We start from the raw sequence: 19165 nt of genomic DNA on the forward strand, positions 1-19165 counted from the left end.
TGCAGCTGTCCTGTCTTTAAATAAATCCCTTTACATGTTAAGTGTTCTTACTGTGTTTGCATTCATGAATGGCCACAATGCTCCAGTCATTCGTAGGAGCAGCTCCAGGCTTCCCATTGCCTGTTCACCAGACAGGGTCATGTTTCATATCAGATCTGGAGCTCTGTAGAACGGAGCCGGAGCTCATTCTGGGAAATCGCTAGTTATGCAGTCAAACTATCTTTGGAGTTCTTTATTTTCCCAGCTTTTATCGCAATTCCCCTGTGAGTTCAGGTTACAGGGTGCAGGGCCCACTTCTTTTTCAAAGCTTCCCCAGAGATCTCCAGTGCTTTTTTAAAGATTCACCACAGAGATCCTCCGAGTCCTCGTGCTCTACTGCTGTCCTGTATGGCAACAGTTTGTCTCCTCAGCTGGGTCATATCGATTATCTACTGGAGAAATCAATCTATCTGTTTGAAAGCATTTTCTAAAGTTGGTCTAATAAATATTTCATATTAAAACATTAGTTTGACCACTTTGGAAATAGGCTTAATAGCTTTGTTGTGGAGTATTAGATGAGAGGATCAATGCTACTCATGTGTCAGTACAGTATATTTGAAGCTGCAGCCGGCAGCTGCTTAGCTTAGCTACACACTGGAAATAGCAAGCCCGGTGTAACGACTTCAGACACAAAACTGGTGGACTCAAATGCACGACTCTCAGGCAGTAGTAGGTATAACAAAAGTCTTTACCTGGCAAAAAATTCAGTCAAAACACTCAGTTTAAGTTCAAACAAAGAAAAGTGCTCACTTGGAGGATCAATAATCTTAAATCAAAACACGATAACATGAAAAAACCTGGATGGGGCGTTGACGTCACAAAACATTCTGAACAAGACGAACTGGCAACAGGACAAAGGGAGACAAGGAATATTTATACATGAGGTAGGGGAAGACAGGTGAAACCAATCAGGGCGGGGTAGACAATCATAGTGGCGGGAAATCACACAAAGAGAGGAAGTCAGGGGCTGTATCCTAAAGTCAAGGAAGGCTCCTCAAACGGCTGAATTTAAAAGATACTACGTCATCAACAGCTGAAGGACTGTCACAATGTCCACGATCCTCCGGAGGACAGAGTCCTTCTTTTGCCCAAATTCCAATGATGAATGTGTGTATCATCTGTTTGCCCCGTGTACCCATAAAACCTGGTGCACACCGGTCTACAGGGAGTTTTAAAAGCGGCGAGTGAAGAAACAGCGACGCCGACGGTGCGATATGAATTTAAATATATAAGTATTTTCAGTTTACACTGAATATTTGTTATCACATAACTTACAAAACTTGTGTTCAAAGTCAAGCAAAACATATGCATAAACAAATGCCAGAATTTATAGCTTAAAGATAATTAACATCTTCTTGATACGTTGTCAGTTAAGTAAATTGATGCCGTCTCAGTCGGCTAAAGTTATTGTTAATTTATATGCGTCAGATGAAGTTATACATGTGTTTATTGTGCTAACAGGGACCGACAGTCAGCTATGATCCGTTATTATTATTTATAAATAACTGTTATTGTGCTGTACTGTAAAATAAATTTAATCCCAGAACACATCTCCATGGTGAGTTATGCGCCACTGCTTTTATGAAACTAAGTAGCGGCCAAATTCAGCCAGGATCAGTGAAATATTCAGGCTTAATCCACTTTGTGGCTTTTTTTTTTTTGCTAAATCGTGGAGATTCAACCTTAAAGCATCTTATTCCATTTCCACAATATGTGTCAGAGTGCTGATGCCAAAGCCAGATCCATGTCATGAAGAGGTTTTGAAATTGCGGCACTAAATTTAAGCAGGACGTCCAATTATGCAAAAACACCTGCACACTCGGAAGGCTGTCCCATTTGTGCGTTATACCAGTGATAGGAAGGACTCTGGCCTCACCTCTGGAGGACCCAACTCTGAAGGAAGGATCCTACCAAGGAAGGATCCTTGACTTTGGGATACAGCCAATCACAGTGGCAGGAAATCACACAAAGGGAGGAAGTCAGGCAGAAGGTAAGTACAAAATAAAACAGGAGGTGCACGACGAGACTAGACATGAGTGACTTTAACTTAACATAAAGTGCTCATGACAACAAAAGACTAAACATGAAACTAAACTAAGGCATGACATAAAACATGAAACACTACACATGAACATGAATAAAATGAACATACTTGATGAGACACAACACCTGGCCCTGTCCAAACCAAGGGCAAACATCTACAAAAACCTCTGAAGCTCACGTCTTAACAAGTTATTTCACATTAGTTTAATCCCAAACAAAGACTGCACATTCATGCCTATTCACTTTTAAAGAGCAACCTCCAAGAAGGAAACCCAGACACTCTACCAGATAATAACGCTGCTTCATCATACCTTCAGTAACTCAATAAATCTCTCAGTCTTTCAGAAGCTAATTAATGAACACCTTTACTGATGATAGACATGGATGATAGGAAATGAAAATAAAATGTAAAATATTTCTTCTCTGACAATTTGCTCTGTTTTTGTACACTGCCTGTTAGCACCTGTCTTATTGGACTCAGTCTTAACCCATGTTAGTTACTCACGTGTTCTCTCCTGACTTGATCTTTGCTTGTGTTGTATTAATTCTCAGATGTACGTTGCTTTGGATAAAAGTGTCTGCTAAATGAAATTGTAACATTCTAACATTGTTTTGTGAACTTTTAAGGCAGAAAAACACAATGATAATCTACCACAAACAAAATGGAGGAAGCATTATATATAATATAAGTGTTCTGATTCAGATCAGATATGCAATCTTATATGTGCATCTTTATACAGTCAAAACAAGAAAAAAAATGGGTAACGCTTTATAATAAGGTCCTTAATAACCATTAATTAACAAGTAATAAGGCATTGTTCTCGCTTTAGATCCGGTAGTTGCAAAAAGCATAGTTAACTTATAGTTAACTTATAATAGATGAGCAATAAACTATATTTTAATATCAATAAGCAAACAAAATAAGATTAATAAAGGCATGGCTGTTTGTAATGCCATTATTAACACTTATATAAGCTTATAAACACACAATAATGTCAATAAGCATCTTGTAAGGACTTACAAGGGCCTTATTACTTGTTAATTATAATTGTTAAGTGTGTGTGTGTGTGTGTGTGTGTGTGTGTCCGCCATGAGCACACACTCTTGCAGACAGACAGACAGACAGACAGAGATGAGCTCTGTATGATTAGAAAAGAGTATGAAGAGCAGAACTGCTTGCTGAGTGGAGATATGCGTGTCTGATGTGAACAGCTATTGACATTACTGTTCATTACTGTTGAGCTTACTGACATATCTTGGCACTTAAGCAAGCAGTGTACACCCAGTGCTCTTTTTCTTTTTCTTTTAAAGGCTACATTTTAGAGAGGTAAAAACTGTAATGGGCATTTGAAGGGCTCCCCTGACCGTTGACCTCAAGATATATGAATGAAAATGGTTTATGAATGAAAATGGGTTCTCCTTGATAGATATGCACACATTGCTATAGAGAACCCAAATTGCTGTTGATTTAGTGCTGAAATGTATAACTAGTCTGTGCATAAATTATAAGGATCACAATCATCCCTCATGAGTCAATTCTGAACTAAAACTGGAAAAAAAAAACTTGCCTTCACAGATATTACACCTACGGGAGAAACTGATAGACTTAACAAGTATGCAAGAAGACAGGTCTTAACATAAATACAAAGACACAAGTCATGTGCATAATCTCCACCAACTCTGCACCTATCACTGTCAACGGTGAGCCACTTGACCATGTGGAGGACTTCACATACCTGGCTGGGAAGCCTTATCAGCAAAGGAAACAGGGCAATTAAGGACATCTAAGTAAGAGTCAATGAAGCTCATGGGACATTTGCAAGACTTCAGATGATCTGGAAGTCTAGGCAATGCACTGATAGGCCAAAGATTAGACTTTATAATAGCATGGCTCAGAATGCAGGCCAGTGGTAAAGGGAGACATGGACATGATCAATGCCTCTCGCAATGGGTGCCAGAGGAAAATCTGCTGCATCTTCTGGTACAACAAAGTGTCAAATGAGAAGCTGTACAGCTGGCTGCAACAGTGTGATCTATGTAATAAAACCTGGACCAGGACAGGTCACCAAAGGTAGCAATAAGATGTTGCTTTTACTCTTCCTGTAAGTCGCTTTGGATAAAAGCATCTGCTAAATGACTAAATGTAAATGTAATGCTGGCCTACAAAGTTGTCTCCGGTACTGCTCCTATCTACCTGAACGCCCTGATTCAGACATATGCTACCTCACGACCGTTGCGCTCTTCCAATGAATGGCGCCTGGCTCTAGCCCCCGTTGGTCCAAGGCAATCCAGACTCTTTGCACTTCTTGTTCCCCGCTGGTGGAACACACTACCAGTTCCAACCAGAGCAGGGGCGTCCCTCTCTACCTTTAAAAAACTCCTGAAGACCCATCTCCTCAGAGAGCATCTTCTATCCTAGACCACACGATAATTCTACTCCTCAAAAAATTGTCACCAGCACTTATTGATGCAAAAATAGCTCTTATTGCAGTATACCTTGATAGTTTGCTTTTACTCTTCCTGTAAGTCGCTTTGGATAAGAGCATCTGCTAAATGACTTAATTTAAATGTAAATGACAACACCTGGAAAATGAAAGTCATTACGGTAAATAGAAACAGTGTTGGTCCAGGCTATTTCTTTTCTTAGTTCCAGGAAACAATAAAGCTTCTTTTCAGTCACTCTTGACATCACTGTCCAACAAGTTGCTATAAAGTCCAGAGTGCCAGTCTGTCTCTGTGTAGAGACTCCATGGATACAAGCAACAGCAGTCCCTTGTCCCTCATTTAAAAGGCTTCAGCTTTGAAAGGAAAAGAAGAGAAGGATGCAAAAGAGATGTATGTGTGTGTGTGTGTGTGTGTGTGTGTGTGTGTGTGTGTGTGTGTGTGTGTGTGTGTGCGTGCATGCATGGGGTTCACCATCTCTACATTATGCATGCAAGTGTAAACCACAACACTGATTTAACAGCCTCTATTGTTGCACTTTGTGCCCAGTCCAAACGTGTTCCTCCCTGGGCTCTTTGGAATAATCAGATGCTTTAAACTGCTGGTAGTGTCAGTACTACTGGAGCCTAACTGCAGTCAGGACCACAACATGTTTGTCACTATCCTGCTTGGAGGTCAGTAAAGTTCCTGGATATATTACATTCTCATTCCTTTTCAAGTAGAAGCATTTCAACCAATAACACTGCTGATGTAAAGTAAGAACTTTGCAACATACAATCATTATGGTGGTAAAGGGTTGCTTTGTTTTACAATTTAACATTTGGTAAAATAGCAGTTATTTGCAGCAAAGTGCAAAGTTTAATGTACAATGTTTATATTTTTAATAGATAGTTTCTCTTGACAGACAACAGGATGGAAATGTTGAATCTCAACTGCAAACTGATAAACTTCATCCATCATTTAAAGCAGCAGTGCAGTCTGGACTTGAAAGGTACTCAGCAGTTTTTGGAAACATTATTAGTGGTTTGGACATGGAGTAGCAGTAAAGGCTGCCATCCATTACTGAAACTCAATTGTCCATTTAAATTCCTTTAGCTCCCTTTTGGGATCAATAGAGCATAATTGCAGCATAATGCAGCAACTCTCCCACTGTAGTCTGTTTTTTATGGACATGTCAGAAACTCAGCGACATTTACTTCTTTAACACTCTGTATCACTCGACCAGTGAGTCTAACAATGTCTTTATCTACTGAATTACACAAAAACAACTTTTTACATTCACCACTTTAAGTGCTTTAAAAATGAAATTGTCAATAGATCCTGCAGAGTGTGTGGAGCTGATGGACAGCAGTGGTAGACTGATGAACCTGGAGGGGAAGCAGCACAGTGTGGCACTGGCCAGCAGCGTGCTGGTAGAGAGGCAATGCTACGTCCTCCTCCGAGTATGCCGTAAGTCCATCTAGGCTGATACCAAGTTTATATATTGAATAAAAAAAATAGAAAAAAGTTCAATAACAAGCCACAGGACAAAAAATAATGGTGCTGACTTTTGTCTTTTAGAGAGGTAAAAACTAACATGGACATTTTCAAGGGGTCCCTTGACCTCTAACCTCAAGATATATGAATGGAAATTGGTTCTTTGGGTAGCCAAGAGTCTCCCTTTTATATGCATGCCCACTTTATACCAATCCTGTGCATTTTGTGGCTGACACTGTAGAGTTTTTGTCATGCAGTACAAAGGTGTTGTTTTAATCTATTGTATTTGAATATTTCTGCACACTGGGGTCCTGAAGCAGTGTTGAAATGATATTAATTAGATATGACTGGGAATCTGAGAGTCTTGTGGATTCAATAAACCTACTTTTATTCATGTGTGATGATGTTTGTCCCCATAGTAGCCATTTTATTGCAGTAAGAGCATTTTTTAAACTTGACCTCACTGTATAAAATGAGCTGTTGTGACCTCTAGGATAATCACAGCCTCATAAAAGACAAGTATTTTGACAATTTGGGGATTTCTTCATAGTTTCACCAAAAACAGAATTCTCCCAGAAACCAGAATGTTTTTGAGATCATGTTCCCCGGGGTCTCTGTGTCTTAATGTGATATTCTAGAGGGATATCTTATCATTTAATTTTAAAGACATTTGAACAGTTCTCAAGTGGTAGAAAATGGTAAAATTTTGCACCAAATCTCTGTAAAAAAATGGTATCAACCTAAAAATGTCAGACAAACTGTAAACCTGCAGCACTTTTTATAACACATTAAAGTTCATAACTTTACTTCCCTTCAGGAAATAAGGATAATGGAGGTCTGAAATATGAGTCTCTTCTAAACAACATCAGCCAGAGTCATCCAGAGTTAACAGGTAACAGAAACCATCAGCAGCAACTTTATGACTGAAACTGACCAACCAGCAGACTTGAAGCGGCTCTCTCAGGCCCTCTGTTGGCCATACGCATGTCTACAAATTAAATTGAACTCTTACATTTCAGAGCTGCTGGAAAACCTGTCGAACCCTGAGAAGGAGAGAGACAGAAAGATCAGAGGACGGACAAAGAGGAGCAGTCCTGCTGAACAAACTAAGAGCAAAAACTTTTCTGCTAATAAGAAACTTTTTTAAAGTTATTTTGTGTCTTTTTTGGTCATTTTGTGTCTTTTAGTCATTTTGTGTCTTTTTTAAGTAATTTAGTTTTTTTCAGTCATTTTGTTTCTTTTTTTTTCTTAAGTAATTTTGTGTCTTTTCTGGTCATTTTGATACTGCCTCCAGCGGCACCCAGGTAATTTGAGTTTGAGACCCCTGCTCTAAAGTAACGATAAACTTTAACAACAGAGACACAAGTACGCACTTCACAGGTACGCAGTTAATTTGTCGCACTGCTCCTTTTGTTTAATAAACGGACCGCTCCAGTTTGACTGTAGCTGCGCTAATGGCGCTAACGAAGCTAACCGGGCTAACCGAACTTACTGGAAAACGGTGCCTGGACTCCAGTACTCGCCGATATTATTGCGGCTTTCCTGTTCCTTAAAGTCGCTTGTGAGGCAGAGAATAGGTCCTGTATATTTATTTGATGCGCTGCTGCTGCTCCAAGGAAGCACACCGAGTCCAGAGAAGTTTAAGTGTTTTAATGATTCTCAGCGGCTTTACACGCACGTAAGATGTTAATTGTGTACACTTTATGGCGAACGTGTATCGAAGCAGATTACAAAACGATAACAAAGGCGGTCAACAAAAATTACGGCTACCTAAACTTGCCGCTCCCTTCACCCGTGCAGGTGAAGCACACTCTGATTTAACCTACCTGTGAGCTGTCAACTACGGTGCTCATGTGACCCGAAACCGTGGCAACAAGACAAACAAATTAAACACAATATAATCAATCAATAAAGCAATATATGGCTCCTACACACCAGCCCCTAATTATTGAATTAATGTAAATAATTACATCACATAGGAGACATAAACATAAGGAAAAGATTCAACAATAAAGTTTAAAAAATGAATGTCCATTAATTAATCCACACATGAATCTTCTTTCTTCTTGAATCATATGTCCATAGTCCATAGTCTCACTGGTCAAAGTCAAACAGTCAAAATCCAGTGAAGGGTATAGTAACAGTCCAAAACCCACAAAAAAACCCCACAACTGAAGCCAGAGTGACCTCAAATGGCTTCAGCTTCCTGCAACAGGCAAAGCTTTGTGATGGGCCGGTCCAAGCAGCTGCTCCGGGTTTTAATCCGCACCTGACGAACTAATCCTCTTCGGTCCGGGAAGGTCTGTATCACTCGTCCCACAGGCCAAGAATTTCGAGTTGCTGTGCTGTCCATTATGATGACCAGGTCTCCCACGACAAGATTCCTCTTCACTCCTGTTCATCTCTGACGCTCCTGCAGTTGAGGGAGATACTCTTTTATCCGTCTCCTCCAAAACAGATCAGACATGTATTGGACCTGTTTCCACATCCTATGTGCATAAACATCTGTGGGTTGGAACACTCCTGGTGGCAATGTTGGTGAGGTCTTCAACAGTAGCAGGTGGTTGGGCGTTAATGCTTCCAGATCATTCGGATCTGAGGAGGCTTTGGTGATTGGTCTGCTGTTTATTATGGCTTCGATCTCACAAAACACTGTGTAAAGGCTTTCTTCATCCAAGCTTTGAACCCTCAAAGTTGAATTGAGAACCTTTCGCACAGACCGGATCAGCCGTTCCCAAGCTCCCCCATGATGCGAGCCAGCAGGTGGGTTAAAGCTCCATTGTATTCCTTTTTGCAGCATGACATCATGGATCTGCACCTGATTTCACTGTTCCATAGCCTTCTTCAGCTCCCGCTCCGCACCTACAAAGTTCGTTCCATTGTCAGAGTGTAGGTTCCGAACTTGTCCTCTCCTGGCGATGAAACGCCTGAGTGCATTAATAAAGGAGTCGGTGTCCAATGATGATGCAACCTCGATATGTACTGCTCTGATAGCAAGGCAAGTAAATAGAACACCGTACCTCTTTACCATGCTCCTTCTACTCTTAACCTCAAATGGGCCAAAGCAGTCAACTCCCACTCAGATGAATGGTGGTTCATCTGGGATGATTCTTTCAGGAGGCAAATCTGCCATCTGCTGGTGAACTGGTAGAGCATTCAGGCGGCGACAGGTGATGCACTTGGATAACACTCTCCTAATGGCTGAGCTCACACCAGCTATCCAGTATCTCTATTTTAGCTTAGACAGCATATGGTTACGGCCACCATGTCCCACTTCCTGATGTACATGTCCAAGTAAGAGCTCTGAGATGTGAAGATCCTTTGCCAGGATTATCGGATGTTTCTCTTCCACAGGCATAGACAATCTACTGAGCCTTCCTCCAACTCTCAGGACTCCATCTTGCAACTTTGGGCAGAGATTATGAAGGTGACTGGACCTTTTAACCGGCTGCCCTTTTGCCAGACGAGCTAGTTCTTCAGGAATTCTCTTTCCCTGACAGAACTTGATGATGGCTAGCTCAGCTTGTTCCAGATCTTTCACAGTGAGACTACAGTGCACCGCTGTCCTCTTAAAATCTTTAATTTCCTGTTCCACAGATGATGCCTGTTGTTCCTTGTTGATGGCAGACTAGGGTTGCCAACCGTCCCTTGAAAAACGGAATCGTCCCGTATTTAGAAACAAAAGCACCCGTCCCGTATTGAGGTGAAAAGGGACGCACTTTGTCCCGTATTATTGTGACAGTCAAAAAATAGTCAGTAAATGCCAATGAAACTTTAATAACAGGGCGCTTTATATGTAAACTTACCCAGTCCCCTGGGGGTGCGCGAGCTGCTGCTAGGGGGTGTGCGAGATGAAAAATGTAATGGCGGTCTGATAATAACACAATTAAATTTTTTCCCCACACACAATAAAGAAGTGTAAATGAACATTTCCTTTTTAAAATGTAAAATCCAAAACTGTAATATTAATTAATAAATAAATGCAGGCTATTCAAAATGCACTTCATCTTCAAATGAAGCGTAGAAGAAGTTATCTTCTTCCATTTTTCCAACCTGTGTTATGATTGATGATTATGATGATGATACGATTATGACTGGTTGTTTAGCTCCACGCTCATTTAAACTTGCTGCAATTTTTGTTTAACGCGGCTCAAAATATTACAACATTTTCCCCAACCTATGTGCTTTCTGCCTCTGATCCTGAGCCTGTCATCATCCTCTTTGCTCTTAAAAGTGTTAGCTTGCGCATAACTTTGTTGCATTATATTGAAACTGTGTTCAGGTTAATTCAAATGCGAGACCGCATTGTTGTGATGGTGATTAGTGTAAACTGTTTTCAGTTAAGATGTCTGTGTTGGAGGAGGGGGGGGGGGGGGGGGGGGGGGGGGGGGGCTTTGGTAGTTAAGCAACCAGGTGGCCAGGTGGAGTTGACCAATCAGAGCAGAGCAATCAACTGAAATTAACTGACGGTGGAGACAGCTCCGCCACACTGAGCAGCCAGAGGTCGACAAACTGGAAATTCTGGCCTTGAACAGAAAGCATTTTTGGCAAAACCATCATACCTATCATTGATTCGACTTCACTTTGAGCGTCCTGAGTTCTTCCTCAACGTCTACATTTGTTTTGTTTTTTTAAGAAAAATAAAAAAATGGCTTTGTCAGAGCGATCTAAAAAAAACTGTTAGATATCCCTTTTTCAGAAATCTTCCTGCGTTTTTAATATGGGAGCGAATGAGGCAGTTTGTGCGTGTTGTTGGTGCATCTGTGCGTCCTACGCCCAGACTATAACTCTGACAGCTTTACCAGAGGATTGTGAGTGAAAGGACAAATTTTCCTACGTTTCTATGTATAAATTATTTCTGTAGAGTGAAATTTGCAGCCTGGAGCGCAGTTTTCAAATGTATTTTTTGACAATTCTTTCTCTCCCTATACACTCTCGCTTGATGACATCACCACTCTAGACTCTCCATAGGGTTACATTGGGGGGATTTTTTGACGTGTTTTTGCACAATAATTTGAAAACCGTTTGTCGAAACCCTTAGAAAAGTCATAGCACACTTGTCATGGGTGAGCCGGTCGGTTTGATACCTTTTTTGTGTATGTGTGACCAAAACTCTGGGAGGAGTAGTCGATCGAAAAAACACCACGGAAGATTAAAAATAAGAATAGGCCCACAGAATAACAATTAGTGTGCTTTTGCAAGCAAGCACACAAAATAAACATGAGCAATAATAAGAGATGCCTCGCTGCTAAGCTGTGGCACTAATAATAATAATAAAAAACATGAGCAATAATAAGAGATGCCTCGTGCCTCACTGCTAAGCCGTGGCACAAAATAGTCCCGATGAATAGTAGTTAGTGTGCTTTTGCAAGCAAGCACACAAAATAAGCCCACGGAATAACAATTAGTGTGCTTTTGCAAGCGCACAAAATAAGAATAGTCCCGGTGAATAAAAGTTAGTGTGCTTTTGCAAGCACACAAAAAAATAAGCCCACGAAATAACAATTAGTGTGCTTTTGCAAGCAAGCACACAAAATTAAATAGTTTCTGCATGAGTCAAGGCTTTAGGTCTAACTAGAAAATGTCTAAAGAAATTTTGATTGTGTGCTTGCCTCTGGCCCTTGACTCTCATTGATTAAATCAGCAGTTAAACAGGGACTCTGGCCTGAGTTCACAGACACCTCATACAAGTTTCTAGGACAAATGGTTCATTAGTTAGTAAAAGGGGGCGTGGCTAATCAAAAGGGCGGGAATTTATTAAATATTGTTATGTAGAACTGGTCAGTGATGAACCATCATCATGCATGACAAGTTTGAGGCAGATTGGACAATGTATGGTCAAGTTATAAGGTATCATGCTTTATGAAAAAACGCCATGTCCTTTAAATTAGAATGTCTGTCTTGGAGAAGGGAGGGGGGGTCGGGGGGAGGCTTTGGTAGCTAAGCAACCAGGTGGCCAGGTGGAGTTGACCAATCACAGCAGTCAACTGCAATCAACTGAAATGAACTGCTGGTGGAGACAGTTCCGCCACAGTGAGCAGGCAGAGGTGGACTATAGCGTCATATTTGAGTCATTGTTTGATCTTCGCGCACATATTCAGCAACTGAGTGAAGCAGACTCTCCCCCGTGCTCGCTCTCGGTGGAGCTCTGCACCCGCGGAGCGAGGACTCTTTACACATTGGGGGCGGGGCCAAGGCTGACCCCAGGCCTCTTATGATTGGTCATTTTCCAGCCCTCCACGTGGGTGCCTTTTCAGTTTACTGCTGACAGCTGGTAGCGGCGGCATCAATTAAACAACAACAACGGTTGTTTCATGACGTTCACGACCACAACTCTACGCTTCATCACTGACAATGAAAAGGTTAAAAAAATGCTGTTTCTTGTTTCTAAATGATCAAACAGTAGTTAAAGTGTTAGATCCGTGGGTTTGCCGTGACACCGAGCAGAGACCTGCAGTCCAGCGGTGCAGGCTGTCTCTCTGAAGCAGAGGATGGCGGTCGTCTTAATTTATGTCAGTCTTCTCAGACAGCCCACAAACATTGGAAGACTTTCTGATCAGAGACTGGAGCGGTGGTCCGGAGAGAGGAGGATGTGGAGCCGGAGCTCGTCTGGGGGGCGGAGCTCGGCAGCACCTGGTGTCGTTGTGTCCTGAGTCTGAATCTGCTGTCAGGAGGCTGACCTGGACCATACCATGCTTGGTGAAGCATGTGTTACAAATGTTCGCACATTTGGAGTACTGTGCCGGGAAGAGGACGTGCTGTCCCTGAAGGATGTCCGAGCTGAAGGATGTCCGAGCTGAAGGATGTCCGAGCGGAGACACCGGAGCGTCCTGTCAACAGCAGGTAACTAGGTCAAGCTAACTAACGTCAGTAATCGCCGGTGGTTTAACGTAAAATATAATAAATAAACGCTAAACGTGAGACAGGAATATTATGGAGAAGATGCGAACAATGTTTCCATTTTCAATAGTTATCAGACGAAAACGTTTTAGTTTATGTCGCTCCATGCTAACGGTAATAGCTAATTACTAGCTAACATTAGCGTTAGCTAACAATGACATCAGATGGCCGGCTAGGTTGAAAGAACACGTTTTCTTGTGGACGAAAGAGTGTGATGCAAAACATGTCTGAGAAGTCTGGGTGACAACATGATTTTTTTTTTAGCTAGCTACTGTCAATACTTCTGTTGAGCAGAAGCTGCTTTTTTTATTTTAAAAATCTGCCACTACACATGGAGACGCATTTGAAGCAGTTAGGCCAAGTAAAGGAATAGCGCATGCTAAACTGCACACATCACAAGAATATAGCCTGCAAGATGTGGTGAGGGAGGTCGCGGAATTTAGGATAACCCGACTGACTGACGTGGAGAACGTGGAGTCACGGTAAGAAATAATAAGTAAAAATAATCATTTCTTTAGAGGTTTGCATCAGCTGTGATGAGCTCCTCTGGCCAAGAATTAAATGATGTTGATGTGGAATTATTTGGGTTTTAAGACAGGTGTTTTTTTTATATTATTGTGGTTACTTTTTCATTTTTGACAGTCATTTCAGACCAATCCTGAGCTGCAGATATGTTCATGTTTAGGCTCAGAGTGGTGAGGGTATTTATGAGGGCTGCTGTTTGAGGTGAAAGGTGTGTTAAGAGGCTTAATAAGAGGCTCACAGAGGGACAGAGTCGTACAGCTGCGTTTCAATTATTGTGTTTGTGTATACGGTTTGTTTTGGAGTATGGACATAGTTGATGACTTAATACCTGCTGACTTCACTTGACCTGTCTCACTGCCTGTCTGTCACTGCGGTGGATTGATGCCGCTGTACTGTACTGAGTGTTGTGCTCTCAGTAGAGCTCCGGTTTTAACGGCGGTGAAATTAAAAACACTCCAGCGTCTGTAGTTAGTATTTTCTGGAGGAAGTCCAGAGTCATTAATGAGATGTTGATTCTCTTCCGGTTATATCACTTGATTACGCGTGAATTCGCGAGATTCACTGATACACTGCACTCTGTTGGAAGAGCATTTAATTGTTCTGCCTCTCACTTCACGCCGCTCACTTAGAGATTGGATAATCTTCCACGGCACACTTGATGCTTTCTTACGGCACAGTTGTGTGCCGCGGAACAGCTGTTGGGAATCACAGGATTGGAGCACAGTTATGGGGCGAATCTGATTGGCTGCTTGTGTTTTGGCTTTGATGTAAATCCGACAGGATTTACATCAAAGCTGGCGGGACTCGGCGAGGTAAGAAGACATACTACTAGCATACTACCGTTACAATTGTGCCTTATAATGTTAGCATTTTCATATTTGAACTTTTAAACTACTGTCGAAAATTTTGTGAAATGTAATTGCAAGTTATTTGAGTTTCATTTGGACGATGTTTGTCATTTTATTTTGCTAATTTATTCGCGGCTACTGGTCTTAGGTCTGAGCTAGCGCTCTCTAGCGAGCTAGCTTTAGCATCATGTCGAAGCAATTTATAAATGGTCCGTCGAGGCAGAATATCTTTACAGTTACTCCATGTTACAGTTACCATGATGCTAACAGTAGATGTGTCTGGTGTTAGCAAACACTATTGATTCTAAGAGTGCATTGCATGGTTTGACTGATTTGATGCTAATGACAGACAGCCGATAATGCATTGTGAGTTGATAATCTAGGCCACAACAGTTTATGATTGCTGTGTTTTGTCTTGTGTCTATCTGGGAAGGTGTCATTATGCTAATAATAATATAATAATGCTAAAAAAATGCCAGCTCATGCTATTTTCCTTGATTAATGTTGTCTAAATGCCATTTTTAATGTAGGGTTTGTGTACAATGTTGGCCTGACAAATTTTTTTTAAACTGTGATATGTAGCTAATTGTATGTGGATTTTGATGGTAGCTTCTTGATAATAGTCCTGTTTTTTGTGAGGATGTTTTGGTATTCTTATGTAATAAGGTGTAATAGTAATACCAATGTCATACTCATCAATGGCTAAATTTGAACATTCGGTGTATTTGGATAATAATAAACTGAAACTCATGTCACTTGGTAATGAGAGGTTAAAAAGAAAAGATAATCATGGGGATATACATTTAACCATGGAGTCAGGGCTGTAGAAATTTACTGTAATGATGAACTGGTAGTTTACTTCACCATTTAAGATTTACATTGTGTCAATGTCAATGTTACTCACTACTGTTAGCAGACTATTACCCAAACTATAACCATTTCTTTTTTTCCAATTTGTCATGTCAACTGGTACCTGAAGTATGTGCTCCTGTGACTAATATTAATGTACTCTCTCTGTGTGTGTGTGTGTGTGTGTGTGTGTGTGTGTGAGTGAGTGAGTGAGTGAGAGATTGGAAGTTGAAAATGTAGGTTTAAACAGCTTTGGATTAATTTGTTTGTGTGTGTGTGTCCTCAAGTGGTGCTGTGAAGCATTTTCATTGTAGGCTTTAATCCTGTTTTCTTCTGATATTAATACTGCAGTACTATTTTGATAATAGAGGTTATTATGTAATAAAGTGTATTTGTAATACCAGAGTCATAGCCATTAATGTCTTAAATTAGGCCTCATTTCAAGAGAGAAAAAAGTAAAAAAAAAACCCTGTATACTTTTTTCAATAGTAATGGAAAAAAATAATTCTTGATGGGAATGCACAGAGTAGGTCATGTCAACTTTTAGTGAAGCTTGTGTTTTGATATTTGTATATTTGAATAAAATTGACCAATATTAATGAAAAAAATATGAAAATGAAATATAAATTTTTTTGGTCATGAGTTACCTTAAAAGGTGAGAAAAAAGTTGGTAAATTTTTTTTCTACATTTCCTAAAACCAGTCTTATGTCATGAGGTCCTTTTTGACCCCTGAGGACCATGGGTGCTATAAAAATGTATAAAACACGTAAAAATGTATGAAGAAAGTTAAAATTTATATTATCTATAAAGGATGCAGAGGGGCACATATGCTGAAAATTTTGCTGTGTTTCTAGAGGTGCTATGTGTGTATTTAATTCTAATGATTATATTCAGCTTTATACTGATTTTTATGAATAAGTGATGCATTAATTCAGTTATTTAAAGCATTAATTACACATTATTATTACATTGCTGCAATGCTCACGGTTGTCATCCTGTTCTAGATAAACACTACTTCACCTAAGAGACTTGAGTATCCAGTTCTTCATTGACCTTCAGCATTCAGTTGTTTGTCTTCACCTTTTCAGGTAAGCAATTAAAAAAAAATGCTTTTGTAATGTTGAGAAACACTGAAATTATTATTCAAAAAAAACTTTCAACCACTGTTCTGTGATGTCACGTATAGTGATATACAAATATATCTGAAGGAAAGGTGTATTTGGGATAATCAATATTATTAGTATTATTCATGTATTTATTCATTTTTAAATCAGAGAATGGGGGAAAATAGATTATTAGTACAAAAACTAGTAACTAGTAAAAAAAAAAATTGGTAACAATAATGTTCATTCATTAATTGACGCTTGGTCAAACTCTCATCTAATTAAGTATTGCTGTCTCATTAATGTATTTATTTATTTTGTCGGCTAAAACCTGAGGAGAAGAAGAAGATGACTTTATTAATCCCACAATGGGGAAATTCAACCTCTGCATTTAACCCATCCTTTTTTACACACAAGTGAACACACCATGCAAGGAGCAGTGGGCAGCACATTACTGCGCCCGAAGCCATCACCATGTTGTTTTTTCACATCAGAATAAGTATTTCACATGATGCAGATCTTTCAGCATGTGGTCCTCAATATATAGTATAGAAGTCACTGTATTTTCTGACTTTTCCAGGTTTCCTGTGTCCAGCATCTTCAAGACAGACTAAGCTAACTTTTCATATTTTTTGCACATTTATATTTAGGTTAGGTTTATAGTAGAGTTTTTAGTTTGTATAGTTTAGCTTTTTATGCTGGTCTAGGGACAGTTAAGTTAGCAAATTAAATTAGTTCAGATCACTTACAGTTGCATATTATTGTTACAATTGTGTTATTTTGTGAGTTATTGTTGTACAGGCTATTGTATATTGCAGGACCAAGTGAGACGAGGAAGACCACTGCTTCCAAGATGCCGCGCTCAGAAAGTGCGTTGGACAAGTCTCGACCTTGCAGATCCTGCCCCACTGAGCCCAACCACTTCCGACCATGGGGTACCTCAAAGACCTCCGTCAACCAGCCGGCTGTGGATGATGGATAACGCACCCACAACTCCCTCTCCAGTCTACAAGGTATGGGTTTGTTTTTTTCCCCATCACAGTGGACACAGACGTGGCCTGATAATACAATCTGCTGTCTTAACTACTTCCTTTGAATAATAAAATATTAATTCACAATTGAGTATTTATAATGTATGAATAAATTTGGTATTGTGTGTCATCTGGTTCTGAAAATACAGACACCCCCACAGTCCAAGAACAGCTGGATGACCTCTGGACCCACTTGCCCCCGTTCACCAGTTGAAAAGATAGGCTTTTTAAAAAATTCTTCAATTGTTAATTCTGCACAAAGTGATACACAAAACATTGTATGTCTTCCATTTCAACAAACCCAAACATGAAATGTATATTTCAATACATAACTTAATGCAAATCAATCATACTAAATATCATCTTTTTTTTTTAAACCAACCATTGCACGCACTTCCATCCAAGGAGAGGTTGCATCTTGATGGTAACTTTTTAGATTAACAAAACTTTTGTGAGATTTGTAATTGTTGTTTCTGGGGAGGGGGCGGAGAGGGTAAGTCTAAACATTGCATGCAAGAGACCAACACCGGTGTCTCAGGGGAAAGCTATCTGTATACACAAGTATCAATCTACTTGGTTGCTTCAAAATTTTACGATAGTTTTGCAATTCCTGACCCAGAGAGAAGCACATCAAACAAACAAAAAAAGCAATGGTAGATTTTCAAGGCCTTTCAATGACATTAACATTATTTTCAATGACATTCATTTTGCAATTAACATTAGTTTTATCTTCTAAAACATAACTATAATGACATTCAAATGTACCGGCAGTCGCCGGTTCGCATGGTCTTAGCGGGAGAATTACTGGTTTGCATGGTCTTAGAGGCAGAGTTACTGGTTCACATGGTCTCAGCGACAAAGTTACTGCTTCACATGGTCTCAGCGGCAGAGTTACTGGTTCACATGGTCTCAGCGACAGAGTCACCGGTTCACATGGTCTCTCAGCGACACAGTCTCCGGTTCGCATGGTCTCGGTGGCAGTCACCGGTTCGCATGGTCTCAGTAGCAGTCGCCGGTTCGCATGGTCTCAGTGGCAGTCGCCGGTTCGCATGGTCTTAGCGGGAGAGTTACTGGTTTGCATGGTCTCGGAGGCAGAGTTACTGGTTCACATGGTCTCAGCGACAAAGTTACTGGTTCACATGGTCTCAGCGACAGAGTTACTGGTTCACATGGTCTCAGCGACAGAGTCACCGGTTCACATGGTCTCTCAGCGACACAGTCGCCGGTTCGCATGGTCTCGGTGGCAGTCGCCGGTTCACATGGTCTCAGTAGCAGTCCCCGGTTCGCATGGTCTCAGTGGCAGTCGCCGGTTCGCATGGTCTTGGCGGGAGAGTTACTGGTTTGCATGTTTTCAGAGGCAGAGTTACTGGTTCACATGGTCTTAGCAGGAGAGTTACTGGTTTGCATGTTTTCAGAGGCAGAGTTACTGGTTCACATGGTCTCAGCGACAAAGTTACTGGTTCACATGGTCTCAGCGACAGAGTTACTGGTTCACATGGTCTCAGAGACAGAGTCACCGGTTCACATGGTCTCTCAGCGACACAGTCGCCGGTTCGCATGGTCTCGGTGGCAGTCGCCGGTTCACATGGTCTCAGTAGCAGTCGGCGGTTCGCATGGTCTTAGCGGGAGAGTTACTGGTTTGCATGGTCTGAGGCAGAGTTACTGGTTCACATGGTCTCAGCGACAAAGTTACTGCTTCACATGGTCTCAGCGGCAGAGTTACTGGTTCATATGGTCTCAGCGACAGAGTCACCGGTTCACATGGTCTCTCAGCGACACAGTCGCCGGTTCGCATGGTCTCGGTGGCAGTCGCCGGTTCACATGGTCTCAGTAGCAGTCGCTGGTTCGAATGGTCTCAGTGGCAGTCGCCGGTTCGCATGGTCTTAGCGGGAGAGTTACTGGTTTGCA

The 19165-nt window shown here is 40.9% G+C and overlaps 1 protein-coding gene and 2 long non-coding RNA genes across 5 annotated transcripts; all 3 read left to right on the forward strand.

The window, feature by feature from the left end:
* The first annotated feature begins 5377 nt into the window (after nt 1-5377).
* On the forward strand, nt 5378-7147 carry LOC131974920 (uncharacterized protein C22orf15). The gene is made up of 4 exons (XM_059337426.1): nt 5378-5515; nt 5842-5973; nt 6818-6892; nt 7020-7147. The coding sequence occupies exons 1-4, from the start codon at nt 5437-5439 to the stop codon at nt 7145-7147; spliced, it is 414 nt and encodes a 137-aa protein (XP_059193409.1). The 5' UTR covers nt 5378-5436.
* A 5115-nt stretch (nt 7148-12262) lies between these two features.
* Nucleotides 12263-16890, forward strand: LOC131975052 (uncharacterized). 3 transcript variants are annotated; one of them, XR_009394691.1, is made up of 3 exons: nt 12263-12843; nt 16128-16211; nt 16807-16890. It is a non-coding gene; the product is annotated as an uncharacterized LOC131975052 (long non-coding RNA). The 3 variants fall into 3 exon arrangements; XR_009394693.1 differs by lacking the exon at nt 12263-12843 and adding an exon at nt 13209-13382; XR_009394692.1 differs by lacking the exon at nt 12263-12843 and adding an exon at nt 14214-14237.
* Nucleotides 16891-16986: 96 nt separating this feature from the next.
* On the forward strand, nt 16987-17634 carry LOC131975051 (uncharacterized). Its single transcript, XR_009394690.1, has 2 exons — nt 16987-17239; nt 17407-17634. It is a non-coding gene; the product is annotated as an uncharacterized LOC131975051 (long non-coding RNA).
* The last annotated feature ends 1531 nt before the right edge of the window (nt 17635-19165 follow it).

Source organism: Centropristis striata, chromosome 7 (assembly GCF_030273125.1).
Source record: "Centropristis striata isolate RG_2023a ecotype Rhode Island chromosome 7, C.striata_1.0, whole genome shotgun sequence".
Taxonomy (NCBI): Eukaryota; Metazoa; Chordata; class Actinopteri; order Perciformes; family Serranidae; genus Centropristis; species Centropristis striata.

What these genes read in the sequence shown, in the direction of transcription:
- LOC131974920 (XM_059337426.1), top strand. Translation starts at nt 5,437, where the DNA reads ATGGAAATGTTGAATCTCAACTGCAAACTGATAAACTTCATCCATCAT. An exon ending in GTGCAGTCTGGACTTGAAAG is followed by an intron (nt 5,516 to 5,841) that starts GTACTCAGCAGT and finishes AATTGTCAATAG; the next exon opens with ATCCTGCAGAGTGTGTGGAG. An exon ending in GAGTCATCCAGAGTTAACAG is followed by an intron (nt 6,893 to 7,019) that starts GTAACAGAAACC and finishes CTTACATTTCAG; the next exon opens with AGCTGCTGGAAAACCTGTCG.